The following is a 27,120-nucleotide window of genomic DNA, read 5'->3' on the forward strand; positions in this document are numbered from 1 at the left end:
AATGTCCAAAGATGTCGGTTCCATGTTTGACCCGAAAACACAAGCTTAGGATCCTGAGACCATCACTAGCACTCAGACTGATAAAGTCGGTATGTTTTACCCCCACAGCGCATCTATTGACGGAAAGTTACATGTGAAGACTCACATAAACATGGTTGCTTACAACTTCAAGGAAGCTAGGTGCAATTTCTGTTGTACCTTATTTAAAAGAGAGCATTGTAATGAATATGAATCATCTTTGAGATTTGAAGCAGACATAGTTGTCGTTTTCTCGAATAAACGAAGATGGAGATCCTGAAATCATGTTGTCCCTTGTTAAAAGAGTTTGAATAGAGAGTTTTGAGCATTTTCCCAATGTTTGTCTCTGTTGAACATTCTGGACAGTGCAGACACATCTGTTGTTAATGTCTTCACAGCTTTTCCACGTTCTGCCTTTGGCCACAAACAACACCACAGCAGCTGTGGTTTGATAAGCATGCAGTGCTTATGGAGTGTTTTATGATCATCATCACTTGATGTGAAAATTATTGAAGTTTTGCTTAATTTAGAATGCTGTCCACTATTGAGTGTTGTGAGTTATGATATTGCACTGATGTTTGATGACAGGTAATCTACCCTTACGTTTTAGGACTCTCCCGAGTCAACCCTCCTAGAGCAAACCTATCTGAGTGGACTGAGGAGAGTTTACCCTTTAGAGATCAGGTCTCATCTGTTGGTTTTACCAGACTCAGGATTGGCTGATCCGCTTTTAAGGTGTCAGTGGATCAACTAATCTATAGCTGGATCTGTGGTCACTTTTCCAAACCCACATGGAATAGATGGTAATTATGTAATTCGAAGCTTGTGATTAGAGTTTTAGGTATAATTTCGGAGAAATACAAACATATATATGGGCAAAAGAAAAACAATAAAAAAAAACGTGGTAATTGACTTATGCTGGTCACAAACTCACAACAAAAAGAACTTACTCTGATGAATCTCCAAAATATTGGAAAAAAAACCCATGAATGAAACAATTTAAGTTGGACACCATACAAAGACTGTATGGCCTCTGAGGTATATCATTCTTTAACCCAATTCTTTTATACAACAGTTGAAATATTGGGGAAAACAGTATGAATATCGCACAGCACAATGAAGAAAGAATGAGAATCCAATTCCAAGTTGTAGAAAGGCAACAAATGTTACCTTGCAATCCAATCCATCAGTATTTGACACTATGTGCTTTGTATTCTAGAGTCATGAGAGTGATTTTGTTTGCTTGAAAGTATTGGATCTGTTTCACACTTGGGTGCTCCTAAGAACACATCGCCATTTTTGTGACCGAGGGGCTTTTTCTAGAAGCATTTTCAAGCCCAAGTTGTTTCCTGACATTCCAAACATGTATCTGCATATTTGCATTGGAATAGAGATTAGAGACGAGCGAGAATTTTCAGAAGCAGCTCCCTAAAATCCAACAGTACTTTCTAACTATCAAGTGAAACAGTGTCCCTGTTATTGGAATATTGAAGAAGAGATTATAATGCAAGCTAGCCACGGTTTAATATATCAACCACTTCTTCTTTGTTACAGGTTACTTACTTGCTTCGACGAGCCTTTCTTTTCCATGAAACAAAAGATGTGATCCACTGCATAATAGGAATAATAATCAAAAGAACAAGTTAAAGAGTGAGAACAGTAGACAACAAGACACAGCTTTAGAAGAAAATGCTTCCAATCAGAATGTTTAGTGATCATAAAGAACATGACAACAACCCATGAATTGCGCGACAGAAAGCAAAATCACCTTAAAGACGGGAGTGAAAGTCAAAGGCCCAGCAATAGACGCTTTACGTAGAGGCAATCTCCGTTGAGGGACAACTTCCTTTGACAAATGCTGAGCAATTTCTTTCAACAGTACCATTTGAGCTTTTTCAGTCCTCATAGAGAGAAGTGCCTGTTTCATTGATTCCCTGTCAGCCTCCAGTGCTTGAAGCCTCATGTAGAGTTTTGTTATATCAGGATCACCAAGATCTGTGTGTTCTCTCGGGAAAACCACATTGCTATCAGAAGTGCCATCCTCAAGCTTCTGTTCAGTAACACCACCACTATAAGACACACTGCTGTGATGGACGGAATCAATAGTATAAACTCTATCACTCATGTCATCTCCTAATTCTGACGAGTCATCTTTAGTATTATTATTATTCTCTGTATACGAGACATTTTCCACTTTCTTGGAGCTGTAGCTTTCGAACCTCGGGGAATCAACAAAAACATCAGGTCTTAGTTCTTTAGATGCTCCCAAGTGTGAACTTGAACCAGTGGGGGAAATCCTCCTAACTTGTCTTTGATGCCTAGGACTCTCACCAACCATTCCCTTCTCCAAAACATCCCTCCCTCTCGCACCCGAAAGATCACCATTCAACTGAGTAAAGCTGGGACTTGTCTCCATCTGGCTTAGTCTGCGATCCAAAGTCTTCAGATGTTCTCGCCCATGAGGAGAATTAGCTGGTGGGTAGTTTTCATCATCTGCAACATAGATATCAGCCTCCAGAGGATCTTGGTTCTCATTTATATTGCACTTAAGAGGAGGGTAGTCATAAGTAGGGAAGTCAGATTCGGAATTAATGTCGATCATGCTCGGGTAACGACTAAGCAAGCTCTTGTCACAATCAGCCTCTGCCTCGGTAAGCCCGTAACTCATCAACCTATGCTTATAAGCCTGAGTTTCAAACTCAAGAGCCTGAATAATCTGATCCCTTCGATAGACAACATCTTCCAAAGCGGCAATCTCAGCGTTTTCGTATTGCACTTTGCCGTCAAAATTACGCTGAAGCTGAGTAAGCTCCATCTGGAGAGCAGCTTTTTCATCCGTCAACCTCCGAATCATACCAATAGCTTCATCTGCAGCAGAAGACGAAGCATTACGCTCTTCCTCGAGCTCATTGTACAAATGCTGAATCGTCTGCTGTTGGTTGGAAACAGTCTCGCGTAGTAATTCACATTCGTTCTCGATATGGACTCTGGGATTCGAGAACATGTCAAGGTCGTCCAGCTCCGGTACAGAGAAACGTTTCTCCTCCACTAATTCATCGTGTCTTCTCTTGATAGATCGAATCCATGGACCTTGTGAAGAACAATCGCAGCCACAATCACAACATTTGATCGGAGACTCCATTCTCCAATTCCAAAGGAGTTTTGGGCACCACAAAGCTAATCCAGAAGAAAAATCACAGGAAGAAACCTAAAATCGCACTAAAGCCCTAAATATTGAATGAGATAAAAACATCCAGCTGAAGCCAATTCTGCAGAGAAACCACAACGGCAAAAACTCAATTCTCTCGGAATCGTAAAATCACAATCGGAAAATAAAATCAAAACATGAGAAACCTTTACCCCTTGGCGACCGAGAAATCGGAGAAGAGAAACAATTAAAAAAAATCAAAAAGCGAAAATGGAGAATTTTGCTCCCTTCCACGAAACAAACAAACTCAGAAGGGAGAAAACCAAAAACAACTCAATTTCTCTGCGCGCTTCTCCTTTTCTTTTTTATTTTTTAATCGCTTAAACGAAAAAAAGGAAAAAAAATAATAATATAATGAATATTCGTAATATACCCCAAATTGTTTTTGTTTGTTTTTATTTGCTATAATAAACGGCGAAGAAGGCTTTTCATGGAGTGTCTTCTCTGTCTCTGAATGAGACTCTGGTTTATCACAGAGAGACTATTTTTGGTATAAACGAGGACACGATGCTCTGAATGAACCAACGTTCAGGATTGAGTGTAGTGGCTTGTCATCAACGGTTTGGATTTGATTGACTCTGTGGTGTGTTCATAAACCTACGAAAAATACATGCCGGCATGATGATCTTAATATATATATATATGGGTGGTTAATTTTTTTTTTATAAGGCCCATATCCAATACTACCAGTAACAAATTGGTTTAAGTCAACTTTCTTTCTTCCAAAATTCATCAAATTAAGTTTTTGAGTGAAGTTTTGTTAGATTGATTTATGAACACAAAGATTTGTGTAGTTTCAAATCGAGTTTATTTATTTGAAAAATTATAATATTTTTATTATGTTTATATTGTTGATCATTATAATTCAAACACATATGGAATCGTGAAAAAATATATATAGGACATGCTTGTTTAGTCGCAATATAAGCGAATGTAACGTTTTTGCCTACTAAATAAAATCAACGTTCAAATATTTTATTGCAGAATATGGTGTTAACTGTACTAGCAACCTGCAGCAACCAAACAAACATCAATACTTACCGTAACCATAACAACAATCAAACTTTTTTTTTTTAATATAACACAAGTACTTGAAGTTACGGCTACAACGACAAAACGAACATGCTCATATTAGAATCTCTATTAGTTTACACGTATCTCTAATATTAACAACCCGAATGTTAATAAAAACAGTAAATTTTTAAAGTAAAACCACAATAAATAATTTTAATTAATAAATTAAAAAGCATAAGAGAATTTTTAACAATTGTTTTATTATAATCGCATAGAATTCAAACTCCTGTGAAAATTGTAAGTCAATTAAATATAAAACTTCTTTTTTTTTTTTTCGCGCGTGTGCTTATAATATTTATAACGCATATACTAACAAAAAGAATGATTATACTAATATAGACCACAATAAACTATTTTCATTCAGTAGGTAAAACGCATTATTTTATCCTTTCCAACGTAATTGTTGTTTAAGATTATTTTTTCTATTTTTTAGTAAATATCATCTTGTATATTTAATGTAAAATTAAAGATAAAAGACAAGACTAAATAATATAAGACTAAAGGGGTGTTATTGGTTGTTTAAGTTAAATTCAACTCCATTAGATTTTAAAATTCATAAGACTTTCAAAATCTGGGTTCATTGAGACTGATTTAATATTATTCATTCTTTAAATCAGTGAAATTGTATTTACACTGACACATGATATCTTTTGGTTTTGAACAATAGAATTGAATTCTATAACAAATGATTTTACAATTTTCAATGAAATTATACCAAACTTTTATCATCACGTATTTTTTTCCCATTTCAAATTTCTGTAGTGAAGTCTTAACATATCTTTTAAAGATGAAAATTGTTTTATTTTTTGTTAAAGTGATCAAATGAATCATACAACAACTGTTAAAACAAATATACACATTAACTAGAGATAAAAAAAAAAAAAACTGGGAAAAAATGATAAAGAGAGATACATATGTGTTGGGTCATGGGTGAATGAGTTTGTAAATATTGATAATGTACGTGTGAAACTTTTATTAATTTATTATTAGATTGTCAAATCTCATGTTACAAGGTTGGTTTTCGGATTAACATAATTTACACATGAAATCAGTTTCAGATTCACTCAAAGCTTTTCAAATGAATTCATTTGTGAAAATCCACCAAACTTGAATAACATAAGACTTTCGTTAATAATTGTAAGTATAAGAACCAATAACACTAGATTTTAAACTCTTTTAATGAAGATTTTGCAAATATAAGAACCAATAACACTAGATTTTAAACTCTTTTAATGAAGATTTTGCAAATTTAAGAACCAATAACACTTGATTTGAGTAAAGTATTTAAAATCATTGATTAAATAACATTAGACTTGGGTTAGAGTTAGACTATATTAAAATTCATTATCCAATAACACCCACTAAGCTGATATTATAGGACACGTAATTTAGAGTTAGAAATTTTTTTTTTTGTATATATTTTAGTGTTAAAATTTTGTCAAAACATCAACATGTGTATTTTAATATTCTCCGATTTCCCAATAGTTAAGGTAGTCAAAATTAAGTAGGATATTAATATCCAAAAAAAAAGATTTGCTCCGCCGGTCGGAGATAGAGAGATCTTCATCATCGTCACTCTCAGAAAGAAGCTCAGAGTAAGAGGGTAAGACTCCTTTTAGCTGCTTCTACATCCGAAATGTTTCTCTGGTCTCTCAATTTCTCTGTCTGCTAACAACATATTTTGCATTCTAGGGTTTATTCTTCTTCGCTAATTTACTGGGTAAGAGTCTTTGGTGTTCGATTCTAATTTCTTTATCACTTTCATGAAATTGTGCTGTTACTCCGATTTAGACGAAGACTACAAGTTCGATTAATGGGTTTACCACTACAAATTATCCTTCGTTTTGCTTTGATATTTTTTTTCGAAACGTCTGTGATGGGTTTACAGCAGACGTTTTGTGTGAATAAAATGAAATCCTTCTTTTTGTGATTTTGTCTTCCTAGTTATGTAATATGTATGATTAATAAGTAGCAATGTGTAGTTTTTTTTTGTGATGGGAAGTTGGGTTTGCTTTTATAGATTAATGATGTTTTGGAATCTCAGGTCTAATGGCAAAGCTAAGGCCGAGACAGTTGGAACCGAGCAAGAGTGTTCCTTTCAAGTTGGGTTTTGATGGGGAGGAAGACGGTTGGCTCTTTGTTAAAAAGCAGAGAATCATCATTGTGTTGCCTTCTCTTCCGACACCTGAAGATTTCACTTTGGAGAAACCTGCAATAACTTCTCAATTAGAAGCTGAGTTAAGTGACGGCCTTGCGGATGTCCAAGAAAGTACTTGTGTTCAAACTGTGGCGCCTTCTCTTCCTCTGCCTGATCATTTCATTTTTCACAAGCCTGAAACTTCGCTGCCACAAGCTGAGTTAAGAGACGTTATTGCAGATACGCACGAATCTACTCCTGTTCACAGTCTGGTACCTACTATTCCTCTACCTGAACAATTCATTCTGCAGAAGCCTGAAGCTTCTCAGTCACAAGTTGAGTTAAGAGACAGTGTTGCACAGACCCACGAAATTACTCCTATTCACACAGTGGTTCCTTCTCTTCCGGTAACTGATCATTTCACGTTACAGAAGCCTGCAAATTCTCTGTCACAAGTTGACAAAGAAGATGTTATTGTGGATACGCACAGAACTACTACGCCTCTTCACGCAGTGATGTCTTCTCTTCCATTACCGGAACATATCGTTTTGCAGAAACCTGCAACTTCTCAATCACAAGCGGAGACATTCAAAACTTCTCTTGTTCACACAATGCTGCCTTCCCTTCCTGTAATGGACCATTGCACTTTGCAGAAGCCTGCAACTTCTAAAACACAAGCTGAGTTAAAACCGAAGACATGCAAAGTTACTCCCGTTCACACAATGATGCCTTCTCTTCCTGTACCTGAACTGTACACTCTACAGCAGCCTGCAACTTCTCAGTTACAATCTGAGTTAAGAGCAGAGGTGCACAAAGCTACTCTTGTTCACACAGTGGTTCCATCTCTTCCTGTAATTAAACATTGCACTTTGCAGACGCCTGCAGCTTCGCAGCCACAAACTGAGCTGAGATACCTGGTTACAGATACTCACGAAACTACTAATGCTCACGCCGTGGAACCTGAGGCCTGTCCTGATTTCACGCCAGTAGACAAACCAGAGAAAGTTATGGGTCGCAATCTCACAACCAGGAAAGCTCCAGCGCCGAGGAGATCACTGCAAGATAGTAGAATGAATCCGGATAGAAGAATGGAGATTCACAGGAGCCGTGCGGGACACAAGCCTATAAGGTTTCCTAGAGTGATGTGCAGCTCAGTTGTAATGGATAATGAGAAGCTGAGAGTGTTGAATCTGGAGAAGAAGGTTGAGAAAGCGGGCGGAATGAACGCATGGGTTGGATCTATAGGACTGGGAAGAGAGTTTGAAAGGATGTTGAAAGGACAGAGGATGAATAAGTTTCAAATGGCGAATTTGACAATGGAGAAGCTAAAGCAGATGGGTGCTTTAGCCGTTGGGCCAAGGAGAAAGCTTATACATGCAATACGTTGTGTCTATCACCCACATTGTCTCCGTGCTTCCGTGAACTGAGAACGATCTATTGAAGTATAGGCATTACTTGGGGCCAATAAAACTTAGATACGTTGATTATGTTCAGTTAATATCTGTTTGGTAACTGATAAGTCATTTTGGACCCATAGACCAGAGCAAGGTCAAATTAGTCTCTTATCTTTTGTTGAAGGGTAGGACTCGAGAAACGAGAATCATGGTTCTGAACCTGATCACGATCTCCGTAAAGCTTTCTAAGGTCTACCGGCAAAAGTTACTTAGACCAGGTTGATGATGTTCAATTCAAAGAGAGATAGGTGGTTTCTTATTTTTAGGCCGTTGCTTAGACATTAGGTGGTAAAACACTCAAAGCAGGTTATTCGGTGGTTTCGGACATTTTGTAAAATTGATTGGTGTGTAAACTTTTTGTTTGAATCCAGTTAAAGCTTAGACGTAACTAAGAGTTATTGATGAGTCAAAAATCAAAGCTAAGATGATTACTGCGAAAAATAAAATCATCAAATGAGATGGATAACATGGAGAAACACTGACGTGAATCACGTGGTGAATGCGACAATGTCACCTGGTTGATGGTGGTAATAATGTATCGTGCAATTTATTTGTATTGGGTGATATTGTTTGTCTATTTCTAGTATTAGTAGCGTTGCACAATGCACATGCAATATCATGATGCGATATAAGTTTAGTTACAATATCCATCAACCTTTAAAAGACGATAAACGCGTATACAAAATTTAGTTATGGCTTACCCTGACATCTATTAAATTGTTAATTGACACAAACTGTTACTAACCTTTGTTCCCATCTGTTTACATTTTCCTCACTGCCCACTAAAACAGTTGTTAATCTTATTGTCAGAAATCTGGATTTCGAAAGAAACAAATCTGTGGATATATATTTCTTTTTTGTGTATTTCTCCCATCTTCTTCTTCGATTCTTCTTATCTATGGGCTTTCCAAACTGCACAGACCTGTATCGCGGGAACGCGTGGTTCGCACGTGCTAGATGTAAGGGATGCTATGGTGCCACGTCACATCACATCAAAGTAAATATTTCGTGCGGGGGTGTTCATTTTACGGTAAGATTCTTACCTATAAAAATGGCGGCGGCAAAGTTTCGTACGTCTCCAATGTTATCGCGAAGCCTTGGCAACGAAACAAAAACTATTAAAAAAAAAAAAAAAAAAAAAAACTAGAGTGAATCTTGGCGATGGCGATCAAAGACCTGACGGCGGCGAACGGTGATCCATCTCTTCCTCTGATAAAAGCTCCGCCGTCCGAAACGACCGGCGGAGACAGAACCTCTGCTCTTCAAACGCTCGGGAACATTATCGTCTCCATCGTTGGTACAGGCGTCCTTGGGCTTCCTTACGCATTCCGCATCGCCGGTTGGTTCGCCGGATCTCTCGGCGTCATTATCGTTGGATTCGCCACCTATTACTGCATGCTCCTCCTCGTTAGTCCCTTTTCTTCCAAAATTCTTAAACCTCTTTCTCCGATTTAGTCTCCGTGGTTTCTCGGAATCTCTCGATTTCTCAAATTGGGTTGTTATGATTTGTATATTCGCAGATTCAGTGCAGAGACAAGCTAGAATCTGAAGGAGAAGAAGAATCGAAAACATACGGTGATTTAGGTTTCAAATGTATGGGAACAAAAGGTCGATACTTAACCGAATTCCTCATTTTCACAGCTCAATGCGGTGGGTCAGTAGCGTATCTTGTCTTCATAGGTCGAAACTTGTCATCCATATTCACTTCGTATGGGCTAAGTATGGTTTCTTTCATCTTGATTCTGGTTCCAATCGAAGTTGGATTGTCTTGGATCACTTCTTTGTCAGCTCTCTCGCCTTTCAGCATCTTTGCTGATATATGCAACATCATAGCAATGTCTTTCGTTGTTAAAGAAAATGTGGAAATGGTGATTGATGGAGACTTCTCCTTTAGTGATAGAACCGCCATTTCGTCTACCATTGGTGGCTTACCGTTTGCTGGAGGAGTTGCGGTGTTCTGTTTCGAGGGTTTTGCGATGACCTTGGCTTTAGAAAATTCTATGAGGGACAGAGAAGCTTTCCCTAAGTTGTTAGCTAAAGTGCTTGCCGGGATTACGTTTGTCTATGTGTTGTTCGGTTTTTGTGGTTATATGGCCTATGGCGATCAAACAAAGGATATCATCACACTCAATCTCCCAAATAACTGGTCCGCCATTGCTGTGCAGGTAGTAAAATTATGCCATTACTCGTGTTTTGTTGCTGATTTTTTTCCACATTTCCTTATGAATATTGGTTCTGTTTGTGCTTATGATTTACCCTTGGTACAGATCTGTAGATCATTTTAAAAAAACTAGAATTCTGTTATAGTTTTGTACATTAACCTAAAAAAATTAGCATCTCTGTGTTTCTCTTGACCATGTTCAAAAATTGCACTCAATCCGTCCTGATTTTCATTGGTTTAAACAGATTGGATTATGTGTGGGATTGACGTTTACATTCCCAATCATGGTACATCCGCTTAACGAGATCATAGAGCAGAAACTGAAGAGGATAGATTGCCTTCAAAAGCATCATCAAGGGTACAGCAGCGAAACAGGTTCAGTCTCAAAATGTGCAATCTTTGTGACGAGAACGCTTTTGGTGGTAGGACTTGCAGCAATCGCGAGTTTAGTCCCAGGGTTTGGTACATTTGCATCTCTAGTAGGAAGTACCCTGTGTGCACTCATATCGTTTGTGTTGCCGGCTTCTTATCACCTCACGCTGCTCGGTCCATCACTAAATGTATGGAACAAATCCGTCGATGTATTCATCGTGATTTGCGGGTTGATCTTTGCTGTTTATGGTACGTACAACACAATCGTCGGAGTGTGAAAAAGGATGGCAGTGTAAAGCAACGTATACAACTACAAGAAGTTTGGTAAAACAAACAAGAAATGCATATATCTTTTTACATGAATGTGAAATAGAAATATGGTGAGAAAAGTGAAATTGTTGTATGATTCGTCTATTAATGGTTTCAGGAAAAGTAGTGACCACTTGTTTAATTTGAAAAGCATCTTTTATTCTGTTTAAATACTGCAGTACGAGGCTAGGTATAGAGATCCATTTTATCCGAAATATCTGTCTCTTATCATGAATGCAAAGCCGAAACCATACTGTTTTCGTTTACTGTGTAACTTCAATTAATTTGAATAATAGGATATTATATTGAATCTCTTTTTTGCAAGTGCATATCCACTGGATGTTCAATATGGTGTGAACTCTTAGGTTAAAGCAGAAGAACTTGAAGATTTGAATGCCTAGTACTGTACTTTGGTGTTATGCAAAATGGATTATGAGTTTCTTCAGATAATCCGTTGTTGTCAGTTTTTAAATTCTCTCGAGTTCTGTAAGTGGCTTTCACAGTTTTTGGCACTTGCAAGTGTTGTCTTGGTTTATATATAAAATGACAATACTTGTAGGAAAAATAAAAAGATTCAAGATTGGTACGTTAAACTGGCAAGTATCAGACTGAAACAATAATTAAGAAATAGCGCATATGGAGAGATACTGTGCAAGAAGAGGCCATAGGTTTGATTTGTCAAGTAAAAAGCACATGAATCTGACTGAAGCCTATCCAAGATTTCATTAAGCTATAAAGGAGGAGTTAAGAGAAAAATAAACAGCAACAAGAGTAGAATATTCTGAACATAAAACTATACCTCGGAATACAATCCTAACTGAAAACCAAAAAACCCAAACGCCCTCCCAAATCCAAGAACGCGGCTTTTGTCTTCAAAATGGGAATTTTGTAGAGAGAAAGGGAGAGAAAGAGAGTCTAGGACAATTCCATATTAACACCAAAGGAGTAGTTTCGGAAGCAAAAGAGACCACACTTACTACTGTCAGAGCCAAAATCAAAACCCTTTCCTGGAAGATATATATTCATTTTGGTTATCAAATCTAAATCGAGACTCTCTACATCCTATCCTCGCCACCACAAGCACCCTTGAGATTCCTCCATGGAAAGCCATGCCTTTCTCTTAATTGTATATTTTCACCGGCTTCTCATAAGCGTGTCGGTTCTACAACAAGAGCATTCATACAGATTTTAGACTTCAGCGAGAGAAGAGTTTCTTAGAAAGCAGGAGAGAACTTCTAACCTGATTTGCGGCATAAGCCCTTTTAGGAGCATTATCAATGTGCTCCAACCCAAGATACTGCTCCCACGCACCATACACATCTCTTCTCTGTTGTCATTTTTAGTTTCCAAAAATAAACGAGTTAAATCACGAATTACTTTTTGAAAAGAATCAAAGATAACAGTCTTACCTGAAAGCGATTATAAACTACATCTGAGTCCTGCAAGTAATCGGGTCGTCCCATTGAAAAAGATGCAAACTTCCACTAAATAAGATAAGACAAAAAAACGCATTAACAATGATTTAATTCCGCCACCAATTATAACAATGCAAAAAGCTTATTAACATCTTTGTCTGTTTATCAAATCAGACAAAAGTCATGCATACCTTAGCAAAGTCCTCATCAGGGACATGAAGTTTCTTTTGGATACGGGTCTTGATTTCTTCTAAAGTTTCACCTTCATGGATTACCAAAAAGAAGGGCTCGCCGAAATTCTGTACTTGCTGCAAAAGAAAGGACGGTTAACAAAGTTTTCAAAACCTCTGGTCCAAGACACCGGACCCCCATATAACTTTTCAAGTAACTGAAGAGTGATACGATCTACCACCTGATTTTGTCCGGGTTCTTTAGTAAAATGATATACATGGATTAACCGATCATTGGGACCAATGTTCTTCTCTTCATCAGGTATCTGAAATTTCACAAGATAGCAAAAGAAGGTCAGCATCTCCGAGTCATTAACAAGCGAAAACTTGCATTTATATTTTACTAATTTAGCTCAAACGCAACTATTCATCTCAAGCATTCAAATAACCTGCACAACTAGGTAAATGCAGATGATGTTCCTCTAAATCAATTATCAATCCAAACAACCTACGCCACTGAAAAGGCTCCATAACAGCAAAAGCAGTAAAACGATTATCTCATTCAATTACAAATGTACTTCAGCCATAGCATGACTATCACTTCATTTTAATTTGGTACAATCTGAAACTAAAAAAGAGGCGGGCAAAATGTTCCAAAAAACCAAAATCTACTTCCATCGGGAACAAAGAGATAAGTCAGATAAAAATGCAGAAAATGTTTGAACGATAACAGAACAAGAGACAAAATAGGCGAGGTAGAGAGACAGATATACCTCCTCTGCTCGTAAAGTCCAGTACTGATCATTGATGTTTTCAATTCTTTCAGTAGATGGAAAGATCTGCAATGGGCACCCAAGCAAATTGGATCATAATTTATTAAGTTTCAGAAGATTGTAAAAGTACATCACACAAATGTGGTAATGTCTACAAGCCATCATCTCAAAATAGTCAAAAGGTTAACTACAATGTAAAAGACAAGAAGTTAGCATGTTACCTTGTAGATCTTGTGGAAAAAGACCTCAAGTAACCTCAGTTCTGCATCTTTATGTGAAAGTTCCACCTGATGCACAAGTGTAGATTATATTTAAACTAGAAAGACATTAAACCAGAATTCATTTAAATCACAAGCCCCATATAAGGAGAAAATAAAGCTCAATATGTCGCCAATTAGCAGAGATGCATGCAATAACATAATATAATTGCAACTATATCGACCCACCTTTGTTTTGAGTTCGTTAATAACATCTCCAACAGTACTCTGCTTAGGTAGTCTGATATTGTGAATTACCACCTGCAATTTTAAGAGTTTGAAATTAAAATACAACAGCATGTATACATAGCTACAAATCACAAATATAAGTTCAACCCTTACTTCATCCTTTATGGCGCTATGGAAAGCAACTTTTAGGGTCTTAAGACCTTGCAATTCTGGAAGAGGAATGTCCAGAACTTCATAATATAAAATGTCAGACGTCTGAAAAAGAAAAAAACACTCATAAGCAATTCTGCATTGAAATTGAAAAAAAGGATATGTAAACTCTGCCCAACGTCAATCACCTGATTATAGTGAACTAACATATCTGAAAGATGATCTACTCCACGGTATTTGATTGGCTGAGGCTTGGGTTGCTGCGAGTAGCAATTGTGAGAAGTAAGCCTTAGTTTCGATGGATCATCAAGGCCAAGCTTCTCAGCTACTCTTTCCACGACGTCGTCATAAGTGTGCAGCTTTGACCTGAAAGTAGAAGCATTACAGTTCCAATACTGGAATAAATGACACAAAGTTGTCCATAGAAATACTTACAACTCCAGAATAAACTCGTCTTCTTTTGGTTTTTCCAGTGTACGAAAACGCACCAGCTACGAAATGACAAACCAATAAATTAGTTACCACCAAACTTTTCAAACAACTATTATAAATTTTCAAGGACTTTGATAAAAAAGACACTAATCATCACAATTTGACAGGGCTATAGTGGGGTATGTTATATCTTCATAGTTTTCCACTTCAAGATACCATAACTAAATAATAAGTGCTTATCTGAAGCTATAACAGTTGTTACTCTACTGTTAGATCCCATTTCAAGATTGCCATCAGTGACCAGGTTAATTATACCTCTCGATTCTGTACATACTCCAAAAATGATGGCACATCTGGGTATCGACATTCAGTCTCCTGGATAGGAAAAGGTTTCTGATAGCAAATAATATCTCCATCTTCAATCTGTACGCCAGAAACTCATTTCAATAAAGATAACAAGTATGAAACATAACATCTGATACAATGAGATTAACATTACTTGACACAGCCTGAAAGAAGTCTTCTTATCCAGATGTTCGCACATTACACAAGGTTCAAACTTAATTTCCTGAAAATGGACACCAACATTTATTAGATGGAATGTTACATGGCCTTATGCGTGATGAAATGGTAGAACTTAAGGAACCATCCCCGACCTCAAAAAGTTCTATTTCCTCATCAGGAGCAAAGCCAGCCATTTTATTCAGTTGACCTACTATATCCATAGGCTTACTGGAACTTTTCACCATGAGCCTGCCCACATATCTGCAACATATGGAAAAAGTAATGAAACAATGATGAAAGATGCAAATCTCAGTGAATTAGGAAAAATAAAAAAATAAAGATAGGAGACAACTTCTCCATAAAGGAGGAAAATGGAAGAACGAAACAGAGCTTTTAAGAATAAAATGATACGAGTATACAACTTTTTGTTTGAACAGATTCAAAGTGAAAATTAGGTCGGTTTAAGAATTACCTTAGTACTGCATTCTCAGGGTCATAGAGCTTAAAGAAAAGAAGAATATCTTCAGAAGACTTTTCGGGGGGAGGAATAGGAAGGTCATCCTGCATAATTCAATAGTTAATAAGACTATTAGATTTCTAGTTTCAGATTTTCATGCTACAAATAGAACTCCACAATTAAACTTGGCAGCAGGCAAGTATTACCGGTCCTCGCTCTATTTCCAGAAACAGCTTAAGTTCAGCATTGTTTGCCTTGTTAGATGCCTCTCTTATTTGTCCAACCTACAATAAAATCATCAAAATTAAACATTCCAGCATCAAAACGCTATCTATAATATAACATAGTGGCTAATACAGTTGGTGGCAGGGGACAGCTGGTCCTACTCAGACAAAATATTAAGAAACAGAAAACAAGACAAGCCTCAAGATTGTAAGGAGCACAAAGAAATATGAGAAACTAATGTAACAATGAGAACAAAAAAGGCACCACAACTACTACAAGAATAATTCAAATAAGTAATATGGTTTTAGTCCGTTGTAAGATTTAATGTCCAGTACCGGAATAATAACAAATGAGAGAGGCAAACAATAGGAACAGAAACGATTATTAAAAAAAAAAAAAAAAAGAATAGCTACCGTCTGTAATTCTTCATTTGGTGATAGGGGACGATTGGGACGATAAGTATGGTTTTGACGCTTTGCCCAGATCCAGAACCGCTGTAGTTGAACCGGGACACCAAATTCTTTGGCTACTTCTTCCTACATGAGGTTAAATTTTAAAAAATGTTATAGCTACAGGTATACAAGAAACTAGGTAACTTGCATCAGCATGAAAAGTTCATCAATGACAGCATTGTATAAAAATAGATTCCAAACTAAAGCAGAGATTTTTATGTTAGAATCCTGATCACTATTCTTCCCCTTCAAGAGATTCAGGTTAGCAAAAAGAGACTTTTTCACAATACCTAACTCTTGCTGTGATAAAGTGCATTTTCTGGAATTAAATAGGAACAAGTAGGTACCTTAAACTGTTGAAAGGGGGTCTGCTTTTGGATTCGAAAACTCCGAACTTTTTCATGGTCAACAAGATCAAAATATATATTCTTTCCAATTTGCTCAGTGATGTCATCATCTCTTGCAACCTTTATAAAAAGTTTAAATTGCAATAGTATCATCAGTAAATATATACCAGCACTGGGTAATTGCGTCTGAAAACAAAAATGTAACATTTTTCACACCCAAATTTAATAGAAGAAAACCTTGATTGTCGTGTAAAGGTGTGCTTGAGCCTTGTATTTTCTTTTATCTTCCTTTTCTTCTTGTTCTTTTTTCAGCCTCACCTGTAAGAAAATATTTAACTGATTCAGAGAACACCAAGACAGGTAAACGTGATAAAGCGTGTAAATGAATTCCTTACCCGCAAATGTTCGGCAATGTCCTTTTCATCAACGTTGCAGATTATTTTATCCTTGTCACTATCCCGAATATAAACAAGCATGTACGCATTCGAGTATTTTGTGAATTTGAAAGGTGGATTATTGAAACCAGGATTATTCTGCGGTAACTGAAGAGAAACCAAATCCGAAATACATAGAGTGAGAAACATAAGAACCAAAGCAACAAAAAAAAAACCTAGAAAGAGAGTGCTACCTCTTCTTCACCACCATATTGTTCTTCTAGTGCCCTTTTCACTTCCTCCTTTGTTACTCGTTCATCATCAAATTTATACCTGAAAGAATAAGAGGATTACATGTCTAAAGTACTGATTAAAATAAGTGCCAGCTAAACCCACACCAGAAAACATAGATAGACATAACAATTATCTATTTTAATGGATATTCTGGGAGCAAATAGAAAGAAACAGAAACTATAAAGATCACTTGTACAGTGAATCTCACGTGTGAAAATAATAATAAGTGCACTTAGAGAGGTGGATAGGAGCCTAAAAAATTCGGTAGCATATCCAATATCACAAGACATGACTTGGCCTACGATGAAACTAGTTTTCACTTAATAAACTTCACAGATTACAAAATAAAACTTTGGTTTAGCATAAAAGAATACATACCACTGTTCTGAAAGTGTTGGCCTAATAAATGCATAATAGTGCCCTCCATGCACTCCTCCACTGTGAACTAAGACACTGCATAGAAAATGAGTAGCAAACAGTTCAGGCGAGCCCATTAGGAAACTCAAAATATTACTACAACATACTTCATCTTGTCTTTCACTATCATAAAACGAAAATAAATTGTCCTTCTACTTAGGAAACCTAAGCTACAGTAACCAGATTCCAGAGAAGATGAACCTAGCGTGGAATAAGAACTTGATACTTCAGGAAGAAATCCTACCATATTTATATATTACAATTAAAAGATATACCTGTGGAGGGTGTAGAGATTGCGAACACTCTTGTCTGCATCCGGGGATAAATATTTTCCATTCTCTCTATCGAGATCCAGTTGAAGAGGAAACTCATACCGATCATTAATCTGTAAATAAAGCAACTTCAGCCTATAATCAAGTCTAAACACAGTCAGCACTACATGCTGTTTTTGTTGGGTATGTGGAATTTCAAATGCTAACCTTCACCATTGTGTCCCGCATAAAATCGTATTCAAACCTCTTGAGCTGAAGTTGAAGAACTGGTGGAAAGTCTATGAATAGAACACCTTTTTTTGCATCCTGAAAACAAAAACAAAAACAAGAATCATTTGACTATAAGATTAGAAAAGCAGACTCTAGTTCATCGTGACAATGACAATTAGTCAAATACAACATTCAGCTGCTTTGAAAATTATTAGGTTTATTTAGCTTTGTATACTTGTACAGTTTCCTAATTTAGCTTGCTTGGTAATATCCACACGCATTAGGAACCCTATGCCAAATAATATGCAGAAAATGATAGACTAGATTGACTTGCATAGTACACTTCTCAACATCCCCAAGAAACCAATAAAAGAAAGAGAGAAGACAGCCGACCTGCAAATCATGTCCTTCTGCATGGTATTTGTTGTCTCCTTCAAGGCGTTCAACTTCAACATACTTGTCAAAAGAAGCGTATACATCTTTGCATCCTTTAACATCAAGCTGGAGGTCTGTTACAAGTCAAAATACACAGCTGTAGAGTTAGTTTGATATTAATATATCAGCTTCATAAAATAAGACAACGGAAAATGCATTACTTTGTAAAAGTACATACCATAGAATGATTCTTTTCGAGTAGATTTGTAGTCTACATTAATGCACTCAATGTAATTCATGTGGTGACCCTCAAATAGCTTTTGTATTGTTCCCTCCACAACAGTTCCCTTTAAAAACGCATAGAAATAAAACATAAAATACCAACTGGGAATGGAAGAAAGTCTGGCATGAAGAAGAAAATTTACCTTCATTTTGTCCTCAAGCTTTTCACAGAGAACTCGGTTGAGTTCTTGGACATCATGTTGCATAAAAGAATCATATGTATCCCAACCAAATGACTTTGTCAGCTCCTTTGTCGCTACACTGGTGTCATTATACTGAAGCTTGTAAAACAAACTCTGGAGCGCCAATGGGATACTGGCAGTCGGTGCATCATTTTCAGTCGTTGGCATGTGATACACAGCCTACAAGCATGGGTGCATTATTCAGATGTCTTTACACAGAATTTAGGGAACTCATGATTAAGCAAACGGAAGAAGAAAACAAGACATGCATCTAACCTTTCTGAAGTAAGGTATGTGGTATAACGTCTGCAGGAGAGAATTCATGTAACATGTAGCACCTTGGTTTTTAAGTCCAACAAAACCGGTCTCTTTTTTTGAGTCATATGACCAGTAATCAAGAACTTTACGCACAGCAACTTCAGCTTCAATCAAAACAGTGTCATTCACTAAATATCCTCGACTTGGATCATAGAGCTCGCTGAGAGGCATGAATGATGTAAAACCCCAATCGCTTTCCCTTGCGTTGAATTGATGCTGCGTCTCTACAACATGCAAAAAGAAAGTTATCAGAACAGCTGGTTGACCAGATAACAAGTAGCAAAGTCATTGGCTCTTAAAAATTTCAAAAAAAGTGCATGAAAATCATAACGATTAGTCATTCCCAATTCAGTTTTGAGGTAGCTTGAATCCATTCCAAGGTATACCATTATACTCCTCTTACAAATCCACAATTATCTCTACATGTATAAACATTTTCCAGGAAATATACATTTTATGCATGCATTCAGAGAACGAAATTAATAAGCTAAGGTACCCTTTCTGATGTTAAATCTGCTGTTGAGTTGATTCACGACAGCCAGACTGAATTGTGAATATCTGCTCCACCCGTACGGCAGATTCGCTGCATCAGCAACATCCAAGTACATGGACAAATGGTCAACATTGTTTCCTTTGGGAAAAATCAATATACGCCTGCAAGAGAAAGAAAATTTTTTTAAAAAAAAAACAGCTCACATGACGTCAACCAATGAAATGCACATCCGGACATCAATTGCAAAAAAAGCATCAAAAAGTGTATGCCATTACCATTTATAACCTCCAACAACAAATACATCAGAGTAATGCTTCCTGGTATTGAGCCTGGTGAAAATTGGGATGGTCCACGTGAATTTCAGACTTGGAGGATCCTCCGCTGGCGGATTCTCCACAGTGGAAACAGCAGGCTCAGTTTGGGCAACTACAAATGCATCAACAACTGTTTAGGAATCCACAAAACCAAAAACTGACAAAACCCTAGCGCACAGTGAAAACACTAATTTTACACTCCAGCACTATCCACAAGTGATGTAGTATCTACACCAAACCAATCAGAGTATAACACAGAAAGGAGTAGGAGAAGCAGAAAATCTTACCTTCCATAGGCTGAGGTCCCTCGACCAAATCCGGATTCGGAACAAGCATCTCCTCATCTTCCTGCTGCTGTCAAAACCGTAAGAAAAAAAATCAGACTTCTGACTAATAGAAACCCTAAGTTCCCAACCCCGTGATCAGAGCGTCAGACAGAAACCGCAATCACCGAAGTCACGGTAATCTCCCTATGATTCTACCGCTTTCGAAATACAGAGAAAAAAAAAATGAAACAAAACCCTAATGGATCAGCCAAACGAAGAGAACAACGAATCCGAAGCAGAAGCAGAAGCAGGTGGAATACGCGTAAAAACCCACGAACACGACAACAAATTGACACAGAACACAATAACAAGGCTAATCGGAGATTACATCAAGCGGCGGCGGAGTCATCATAGTCATTGCTCCGAGAGCGATTCACGGTTGGATCGGGAAGTAGAAGAGAGCGTCGAACAGATAAACGAGAGAAGAAGAAGATGAAGAAGAAGTGAGGGAAGAAGAAATAGAGAACTTGCAGAAGGAGAGATCAATCGCTCGCTATTTCTTCTTACTCTTTCTCGCTTTTCGATAGGGATAATAACGATATTTTCACTAAAATTAAGGGTTTGAATTGTAATTCCAAATACTATTCGGATTCAGATTTATACGTTCCCCTGAGGCTTCGTCTGTGGAGCGTGACAGGCTAATAAGAATGCGACAGGTACATGCCAATACCAATTAATTCTCTCCACGTGGCTTGAACGTGACTGTGACCGTGACGGTGTGGAGGTCTTCGATGAACTTTTGGGCTTCTCTTCTACTTCTCAGCTTCAGAAATGTCCTTCAAGTTTGTTTTGAATTTTCTTCTCTATTATTATTATTCTAAAAGGTTAAAAATAAGGTTAAATGGAAATGCAAGTTTCATAAGTATATTTTAGGAAATTTTCATACGGAAATTAATGCTTAGATTTTGTTATATATTTCCTGTCACAATACTTTAAATGTAAACAATGTACTAAAAATAGTAGAACAATACTTATCAACCTTCATTTATAAGTTTTGCACTTTTTGACATATCATATTTAACATTGCTTTATTATAATGTTATTTATCACCACAAAAGGTTGTATATATATTATTATTTGAGGATTGAGGTATTCAATAATATAAAATGAATAAAGTGAACTTAAATTTGGTGTTCTTTTATTCTATAGCAATAAAATGTAATCAAAATAAATTAACATCAAAAAAGAAAAAGATCAAATTTAAATTTAAAAATAAAAATAAATCTACATAAAATTTGCTAAAAATGCTAATTGAACCAAAGCCAAACCCGCAATTGAATTTTGTATTTGTTTTTTTGCTTTAACTAAAAATCCAACAATCCAAACCAATACCTAGATTAACAAAATTGCATTGTAGACCGGCCGGCACCAATGATAATTCATATAGTCGAATCAAATACTTTTTTTCAGTTCATGGTAGATTATGTCTTAGTAGCTTTTACCACCAAAAGGATAGAAACTTCTGTAACATTTATATTGAATCAAATGGGGGTTTAGTTAATTTTCTCTATGGCTATTTACAACAACAACAACTAACTTCTTTTTTTCTTGTATAAAGAAAACTTATGTATGTCGGTTATCACTTTTTGAAGACTATGTCTGTAAATATCTGTTGCACTCGTTTCTCTGAGTAGGTCGACAACATATTGAGTTATATTATTAACATTCATCTTCTTTATGACAATCATCGATTGAATATTTCAGCTGTCTTCGTTTTCTCAAACTGAGTGATGATGATGAAATCCATAGAGATATGCGTATATATTGTCTGGTCGTGGATTTTATTTCTAGTGTGTTGTTTTATATTGGACTATTATTGGCATAGACTTTTAACTTCATGGATGATTCCAATGTACACCAAATACAAAATTTATGTAACTATATATACCATAGTCATTTTATGGTTTATGTATGATCATCCTCGCTAGGGAATGACAATTGACAAGCCAGCTATATATTTATTCCATGCATGGTAATGATATCTCGGTTGCTCTTCTTTGACATTTCCTTACTAAAACAAACACTTCGCTACGAGGTCATGCTGATATACTCCTTAGTGTTGGTGGGCTGTGTTTTGAAACATCAGAGTTTTGAAAGACAGAGCAAAATAAACAATTTGGAATAGAATGCTTAAGAAAATTAATTGTAGTTGAGTTTTTTTTTTTTTAATGTTGTTTTATTGTTCGGCTCTGACTTGATTAATTTTTTGTTTGTAATACCATGGTTTAATCTTGCTTGGGACGGATTCATATGGTTTGGTTAATTTCTCATAAAATCTGATCATATGCAAAATCACTTTTTTTTTTTAGTTTTTGACAAGTTCATAAATGAGTTGCATTGTACTTTGACTATTGGAGATGTGCATGAAACTTTATATTCTACACTTACCAAAACTGCTTAATTACCCTCTGTTTACCTAAATTTGCTTTTTTATATATAAATCTCCATCATCAACATTAAGGTGCAAAAGAACTCTAGAGATGGAGCTAGGAAAAATTCTCAGTGGAAAAATTAAATTTTGTCGTGAAAGTCGGAGAAAATCTGAGAGAGTTAGAAACGGTAAAGGAAGCAACAATATCTCTTGGGATAATGTTTTTGTTTCTCCATATTCAAATTCAAACTCTAACGGTAGCAATCACGATCATCCCGCCACACTCATTCGTAAGTCCCCGGGAGAAACTCAAATCCCGATGAAGGAAATCTCGATCCACGACGACGACGGTCCACATCACCTGAAGATTCTCACACCACATCCTCTGCTCCCGAAACTCGAACCGCCACGTGGCCGTCTTGTCTCCTTAGAAGAGCTGTTGCCTCCCCCGGTGAAATTCACCGCCGATTTGATGAGATTCGTACGACAAAGCGGAGACGCGATTTCGAAACGCCTCTCGGTTTGTGACGACGCCGTTGCCAGATCCGACGTGACCGAGTTCAATATCTCCGGAGTCAAAGTCGTGGTGAAGCTGAAAAGCGAAGAAGAGATCAGAGGTCGTGTAACATTCTTCTCGAGATCTAACTGCCGAGACTCCACCGCCGTCCGGTTGTTTTTCCGGGAACGAGGCTTCGATTACTCGGAGATCAACATCGACGTTTATACAGAGAGAGAGAAAGAGCTGATCGAGAGAACAGGGAACTCTCAAGTTCCTCAGATCTTCTTCAACGAGAAACACTTGGGAGGATTCGTTGCGTTGAATTCACTGAGAAACAGTGGGGAGTTCGATCAGAGGATCAAGGAGTTTTTGACTGAGAAATGTCCCGCCGATGCGCCGTTGCCGGTCATGTACGGGTTCGACGAAGAGAGTAATAAGGACGTTGTTGGTGATGAGATGATGTGTTTCGTCAGGGTTTTGAGACAGAAGCTACCGATTAAAGACCGTTTGATGAAGATGAAGATCGTTAAGAACTGTTTCTCCGGCGGTGAGATGATCGAGATACTCATTCATCACTTGGCTTGTCCGAGGATCAAGGTACGTACACGTACGTGTCATTTCATCAATTTTTATACTGATCGTGTGTTACGCACCTATGCTATCTTTACGTGGACACCTATACCAAGTTTTGTTTGAATTCATTATCAGGTTTAATCAAATCTCAAAAGATTTTTCATTCCAATTTCTCATCTGATTGATTGATTGATTGACCAATGACTAATTATTTTTGGTAAATTTAGATCTTATTCTTCTTCGGCAGTCAAATCGAACATTTGTGATTCCATGCATATATGAAAATGTATATTTTTATATTTCCTTTTAGAAGGGAATAATTCTATTTCGTTTTTCCTTAATACAGTATGTAGAGTCACTAAATTATTACTTAGACCAGCTCCACTGGTTAGTTTTAAAGGGTTACTTAACTAGAAAGTGGGCCAAGCATTGATGTAAATTGAAGAAATAGGGCCCATTAAAGGAAGGAACGTTGCTTCTTCAAGCAACAGAAGGATCCCTCTAGCAACGCAACGTGGCATTTCGCCATTGGTTGAAGAAAAAAAAGAGAAAGGAAAAAAATATTTCTCTCCATTTTTTTTTTTTTACTCAACAGCTCTTTCACTTTTCTCTCTCTTTCCGACAACTCTCTCATTTCTCTCTCTTTTTTAATAATAATTATATCATGCATTTAATTTTAAGTATTCTTACTAATTTCTGGAGTGGAGATGCTCTTACGTGGTCATCATATTTTCCTTCATGTGAAATAAACTTCGATTCAATAAATGAGTGTGTTATTTTAAAACCAATGTTAGACAAGTTTATTTTGGATCAGTATCTGAACTGAGCATAATCTGATATGAATTATCCTTATTACCTTGGTCGAAATTTGTATGTAACATTTGGCAATAATATTTTCTTCATCTACATGACGTAATTCTTGAATCTTGATGTTTTCAAATATAAAGCTTTGCTATTGTTCACGTTCTTATGCAGGCCATCGAGATTGGCAAGAGGCTAGCCAAGAAACACTTTATCCACCATGTCTTTGGGTACATAAATTTCATTCCCTATTTCTTTCGTAAAGGAATTTTGCATGAGTTGTTAGCATTATTTTGTGGATTTTTCCTAAATTTTCTTATCTTTTTGAAAAAAAAAACATTTGTAGAGAAAACGAGTTTGAAGATGGCAATCATTACTATCGTTTCCTTGAGCACGAGCCATTTATTTCAAAATGCTACAATTTTAGAGGTTCCACCAACGACATGGAGCCCCAAAGTGCAGCCGTGGTTGGGCAGAGGCTTTTCAAAATCATGATTGCTATTCTTGAGTCTTATTCTTCCAATGACCATACTAGTGTTGACTACATGAGAATTAGCCAGAGCGAAGAATTCAGAAGGTACGATGATGTTCGATTTAAGGAGTGTTTTAACTGGTTTTAGTTTAGGAATATGTTAATGCTTAAATTCTGGTTCATATATTTATACAATCTTTGAGACTTATGCATTTGGCTATGGATGATTAAAGGTACTTAAATATGGCTCAAGACCTTCACCGTTTGAATCTTGTGGAACTCTCAAAGGAAGAGAAGTTAGCATTTTTCTTGAACTTGTACAACGCAATGGTGATCCATGCCTTGATTAGAATCGGACTTCCCGAGGGAATGATCGCAAGAAGGTCATTCTTTACAGATTTTCAGTACGTTGTAGGAGGCTACTCTTATTCCCTTAGCTCCATCCGGAATGACATCCTTCGAGGCGGTCACAGACTTTCTAATCCATTTATATCCATGATAAACGGCAATACACACCATGAGGTAAGCTTAGAGTTTCCAGGTCTGTACTCATATAGATATACATCCTACATGTATATAATCTTATGGTTTAATGGCAGCTTGGTCTTCAAAAACTGAATCCATTAGTACATTTTGGGCTCTGCGATGGGACCAAATCAAGTCCAGTGGTGAGGTTTTTCACACCGCAAGGAGTTGAAGCTGAGCTCAAACGAGCAGCTAGAGAGTTTTTTCAAAATGGTGGAATTGAGATTGCCTTGGACAAGAGGACCATACATCTATCAAGAATCATGAAGTGGTAATTAATTCTGTTTACAATATAGTATCTACATTGAATATTGATATTATGAGACATACTTAATGTCAATGAGATTAATCATATGGTAATTACGCTTAATTGCTAGTCGGATTTTAAATAAAACTCTGCTAATTCCCAAACTTTCCCATCTAATTGGACAAAGGCACCATGCATGCATGTAATTAATCAAACGGTTAGCCAAAATGAGAGTGTAAATCATAGCTCAGATGACGTTTTAAATTTAAATTTTATGTGTTGATGAAACTGAGAGTGTTGATCACTAGTTTGTTTCTTGTGATAAATGTAGGTACAAAGAGGATTTTACTGAAGATAAGAAAATGTTCAAGTGGATAATGAGTTATATAGATGCAAACAAAGCAGGTCTTTTAACCCATCTTCTTGGTGATGGAGGAGGTTCTGTTAACATTGTTTACCAAGACTATGACTGGTCTATTAACAATTGAAATTAAACTTTTGATCTATATTAACTACTCATTTAATTATTTTTGTCCATGATCCACTGCTATAATACTATATATATGCACCTATACAAAATAATTAGCTCATTTTCTTCTTTTCTTATGATGATGTAAACACAAAATCATAAAAATCATTTTTGATAATCAAAAGCATAAATTAGTATACTATAGGTGCATATAGTATTATAGCACCATAGTTTGAGATTCAAAAGCATAAATGAATAGAACTTTAGAAGCTTTTTTCTGTTACGATAACATCATCATCTTCTTACTTTTACTCCTTTTTTCGATTCTTTTTATTTCGTTGGAAGTATTCGAAACCTTAACGTTTTGCTAATTAGAGGAATGGAAAATTATACTAAAAGCGTCAATGATTCAACAAGTGTATATCGTTCTTACAGAAACGTAAAGTATAGGAGATCAAACTATTTTATAAGCTCCAGTTTCTAAATCCAAATTATATATTTTCAAACTTCAAACTTTCATTTTGTTTTGTTAATAAAACCATCATTAATTCAATATCTACACTATTTTGAAAAATCATTTCGGATCACGACAATTATGTTAGGCAACTTTGTGACGGTTAAAGTGTACGTGAAACTTACTGGACGGTGACGGTTAGATTAAAGAAACGAACAAATTACATTTGATGATGCAATATGTTTCCATCTACAACGTTAGATTACTTTAATCACATGCATAATCATCATTTAATTTGTACTTTCCAAGTGTTCTTATAAGTAACTCTTATTCCCCTACCACACTATAATCTCATATTATAACCCATCATTGGCAATTGCATAATCAGCTTAATTAATTATTTTTACTTTACTAAAATACTAACATTTAATCTCTTTATGATATCTTCAAATTGATCAACTAAAGTTTTTCTTTCAGCTTCTTTTTATCCGTTCTCTTTACATTGAGTGGCGTTTAAGAATTAAAAGCAAAAGGATCAGGATAGAGATGGCCACGATGAAAGCAAAACCATTAGCAAACAAACAACATACCACTAAAACATATCGCACACAACTTTTTTTATATATTATATTTCCTTTTTAAAAATATTTGTAAAGTAATGATTTATGTATATCCTATTGCACGTTTCAGCCTTGCATGCCACGTGTCCGGTACACTTCGAGACGTATCATCCCTCTACATGCAATAT

At 36.5% G+C, this 27,120-nt stretch overlaps 5 protein-coding genes across 9 annotated transcripts; 3 read left to right on the top strand and 2 right to left on the bottom strand.

Moving 5' to 3' along the window:
• Positions 1-956: 956 nt before the first annotated feature.
• Positions 957-3,508, bottom strand: LOC17890703 (myosin-binding protein 7). The gene is made up of 4 exons (XM_006297404.2): positions 3,379-3,508; positions 1,787-3,287; positions 1,582-1,628; positions 957-1,387 (listed from the first exon to the last, which is right to left on the bottom strand). The coding sequence occupies exons 2-4, from the start codon at positions 3,158-3,160 to the stop codon at positions 1,282-1,284; spliced, it is 1,527 nt and encodes a 508-aa protein (XP_006297466.1). The 5' UTR covers positions 3,161-3,287; positions 3,379-3,508; the 3' UTR covers positions 957-1,281.
• A 2,291-nt stretch (positions 3,509-5,799) lies between these two features.
• Positions 5,800-8,279, top strand: LOC17892655. Of its 3 annotated transcripts, none has more exons than XM_023785906.1 (3): positions 5,800-5,903; positions 6,345-7,243; positions 7,313-8,279. In XM_023785906.1, the coding sequence occupies exons 2-3, from the start codon at positions 6,350-6,352 to the stop codon at positions 7,862-7,864; spliced, it is 1,446 nt and encodes a 481-aa protein (XP_023641674.1). In that variant the 5' UTR covers positions 5,800-5,903; positions 6,345-6,349; the 3' UTR covers positions 7,865-8,279. The 3 variants fall into 3 exon arrangements, with proteins under 3 accessions (XP_023641674.1, XP_023641672.1, XP_023641673.1); XM_023785905.1 differs by adding an exon at positions 5,993-6,020 and having other exon boundaries at positions 5,827-5,903; positions 6,345-8,279; XM_023785904.1 differs by having other exon boundaries at positions 6,345-8,279.
• Positions 8,280-9,007: 728 nt separating this feature from the next.
• LOC17892670 (amino acid transporter ANT1) lies at positions 9,008-11,043 on the top strand. The gene is made up of 3 exons (XM_006296649.2): positions 9,008-9,298; positions 9,412-10,056; positions 10,298-11,043. Exons 1-3 carry the CDS (start codon positions 9,053-9,055, stop codon positions 10,700-10,702), a joined length of 1,296 nt encoding a protein of 431 aa, XP_006296711.1. The 5' UTR covers positions 9,008-9,052; the 3' UTR covers positions 10,703-11,043.
• A 390-nt stretch (positions 11,044-11,433) lies between these two features.
• On the bottom strand, positions 11,434-20,478 carry LOC17892494 (ubiquitin carboxyl-terminal hydrolase 13). 3 transcript variants are annotated; one of them, XM_023785599.1, is made up of 32 exons: positions 20,290-20,478; positions 19,923-19,989; positions 19,597-19,747; positions 19,325-19,482; positions 18,787-19,052; positions 18,472-18,690; positions 18,285-18,393; positions 18,065-18,180; positions 17,669-17,767; positions 17,465-17,574; positions 17,151-17,225; positions 16,733-16,811; positions 16,500-16,646; positions 16,342-16,422; positions 16,105-16,224; positions 15,719-15,841; positions 15,287-15,364; positions 15,096-15,184; positions 14,776-14,884; positions 14,619-14,687; positions 14,435-14,542; positions 14,123-14,178; positions 13,876-14,053; positions 13,691-13,792; positions 13,538-13,609; positions 13,313-13,378; positions 13,092-13,157; positions 12,561-12,644; positions 12,340-12,447; positions 12,143-12,217; positions 11,974-12,060; positions 11,434-11,895 (listed from the first exon to the last, which is right to left on the bottom strand). In XM_023785599.1, the coding sequence occupies exons 1-32, from the start codon at positions 20,317-20,319 to the stop codon at positions 11,854-11,856; spliced, it is 3,339 nt and encodes a 1,112-aa protein (XP_023641367.1). In that variant the 5' UTR covers positions 20,320-20,478; the 3' UTR covers positions 11,434-11,853. The 3 variants fall into 3 exon arrangements, with proteins under 3 accessions (XP_023641367.1, XP_023641366.1, XP_006299059.1); XM_023785598.1 differs by having other exon boundaries at positions 12,340-12,456; positions 19,923-19,986; positions 20,290-20,477; XM_006298997.2 differs by having other exon boundaries at positions 12,340-12,456; positions 20,290-20,477.
• A 1,963-nt stretch (positions 20,479-22,441) lies between these two features.
• LOC17890864 lies at positions 22,442-25,976 on the top strand. The gene is made up of 6 exons (XM_006299881.2): positions 22,442-23,428; positions 24,380-24,435; positions 24,552-24,782; positions 24,911-25,199; positions 25,277-25,473; positions 25,781-25,976. Exons 1-6 carry the CDS (start codon positions 22,442-22,444, stop codon positions 25,935-25,937), a joined length of 1,917 nt encoding a protein of 638 aa, XP_006299943.1. The 3' UTR covers positions 25,938-25,976.
• The last annotated feature ends 1,144 nt before the right edge of the window (positions 25,977-27,120 follow it).

Source organism: Capsella rubella, unplaced genomic scaffold (assembly GCF_000375325.1).
Source record: "Capsella rubella cultivar Monte Gargano unplaced genomic scaffold, Caprub1_0 scaffold_3, whole genome shotgun sequence".
NCBI lineage: Eukaryota > Viridiplantae > Streptophyta > Magnoliopsida > Brassicales > Brassicaceae > Capsella > Capsella rubella.

What these genes read in the sequence shown, in the direction of transcription:
- LOC17890703 (XM_006297404.2), bottom strand. Translation starts at nt 3,160, where the DNA reads ATGGAGTCTCCGATCAAATGTTGTGATTGTGGCTGCGATTGTTCTTCA. An exon ending in CTTTCACTCCCGTCTTTAAG is followed by an intron (nt 1,629 to 1,786) that starts GTGATTTTGCTT and finishes CCTATTATGCAG; the next exon opens with TGGATCACATCTTTTGTTTC. An exon ending in AGAAAGGCTCGTCGAAGCAA is followed by an intron (nt 1,388 to 1,581) that starts GTAAGTAACCTG and finishes GCAAATATGCAG; the next exon opens with ATACATGTTTGGAATGTCAG.
- LOC17892655 (XM_023785904.1), top strand. Translation starts at nt 6,350, where the DNA reads ATGGCAAAGCTAAGGCCGAGACAGTTGGAACCGAGCAAGAGTGTTCCT.
- LOC17892670 (XM_006296649.2), top strand. Translation starts at nt 9,053, where the DNA reads ATGGCGATCAAAGACCTGACGGCGGCGAACGGTGATCCATCTCTTCCT. An exon ending in ATTACTGCATGCTCCTCCTC is followed by an intron (nt 9,299 to 9,411) that starts GTTAGTCCCTTT and finishes GTATATTCGCAG; the next exon opens with ATTCAGTGCAGAGACAAGCT. An exon ending in GGTCCGCCATTGCTGTGCAG is followed by an intron (nt 10,057 to 10,297) that starts GTAGTAAAATTA and finishes TGGTTTAAACAG; the next exon opens with ATTGGATTATGTGTGGGATT.
- LOC17892494 (XM_006298997.2), bottom strand. Translation starts at nt 20,319, where the DNA reads ATGACTATGATGACTCCGCCGCCGCTTGAT. An exon ending in CCCCCTTTCAACAGTTTAAG is followed by an intron (nt 15,842 to 16,104) that starts GTACCTACTTGT and finishes AACCTCATGTAG; the next exon opens with GAAGAAGTAGCCAAAGAATT. An exon ending in CTTCTTTCAGGCTGTGTCAA is followed by an intron (nt 14,543 to 14,618) that starts GTAATGTTAATC and finishes TCTGGCGTACAG; the next exon opens with ATTGAAGATGGAGATATTAT.
- LOC17890864 (XM_006299881.2), top strand. Translation starts at nt 22,442, where the DNA reads ATGGAGCTAGGAAAAATTCTCAGTGGAAAAATTAAATTTTGTCGTGAA. An exon ending in TGGCTTGTCCGAGGATCAAG is followed by an intron (nt 23,429 to 24,379) that starts GTACGTACACGT and finishes GTTCTTATGCAG; the next exon opens with GCCATCGAGATTGGCAAGAG. An exon ending in TTTATCCACCATGTCTTTGG is followed by an intron (nt 24,436 to 24,551) that starts GTACATAAATTT and finishes AAACATTTGTAG; the next exon opens with AGAAAACGAGTTTGAAGATG.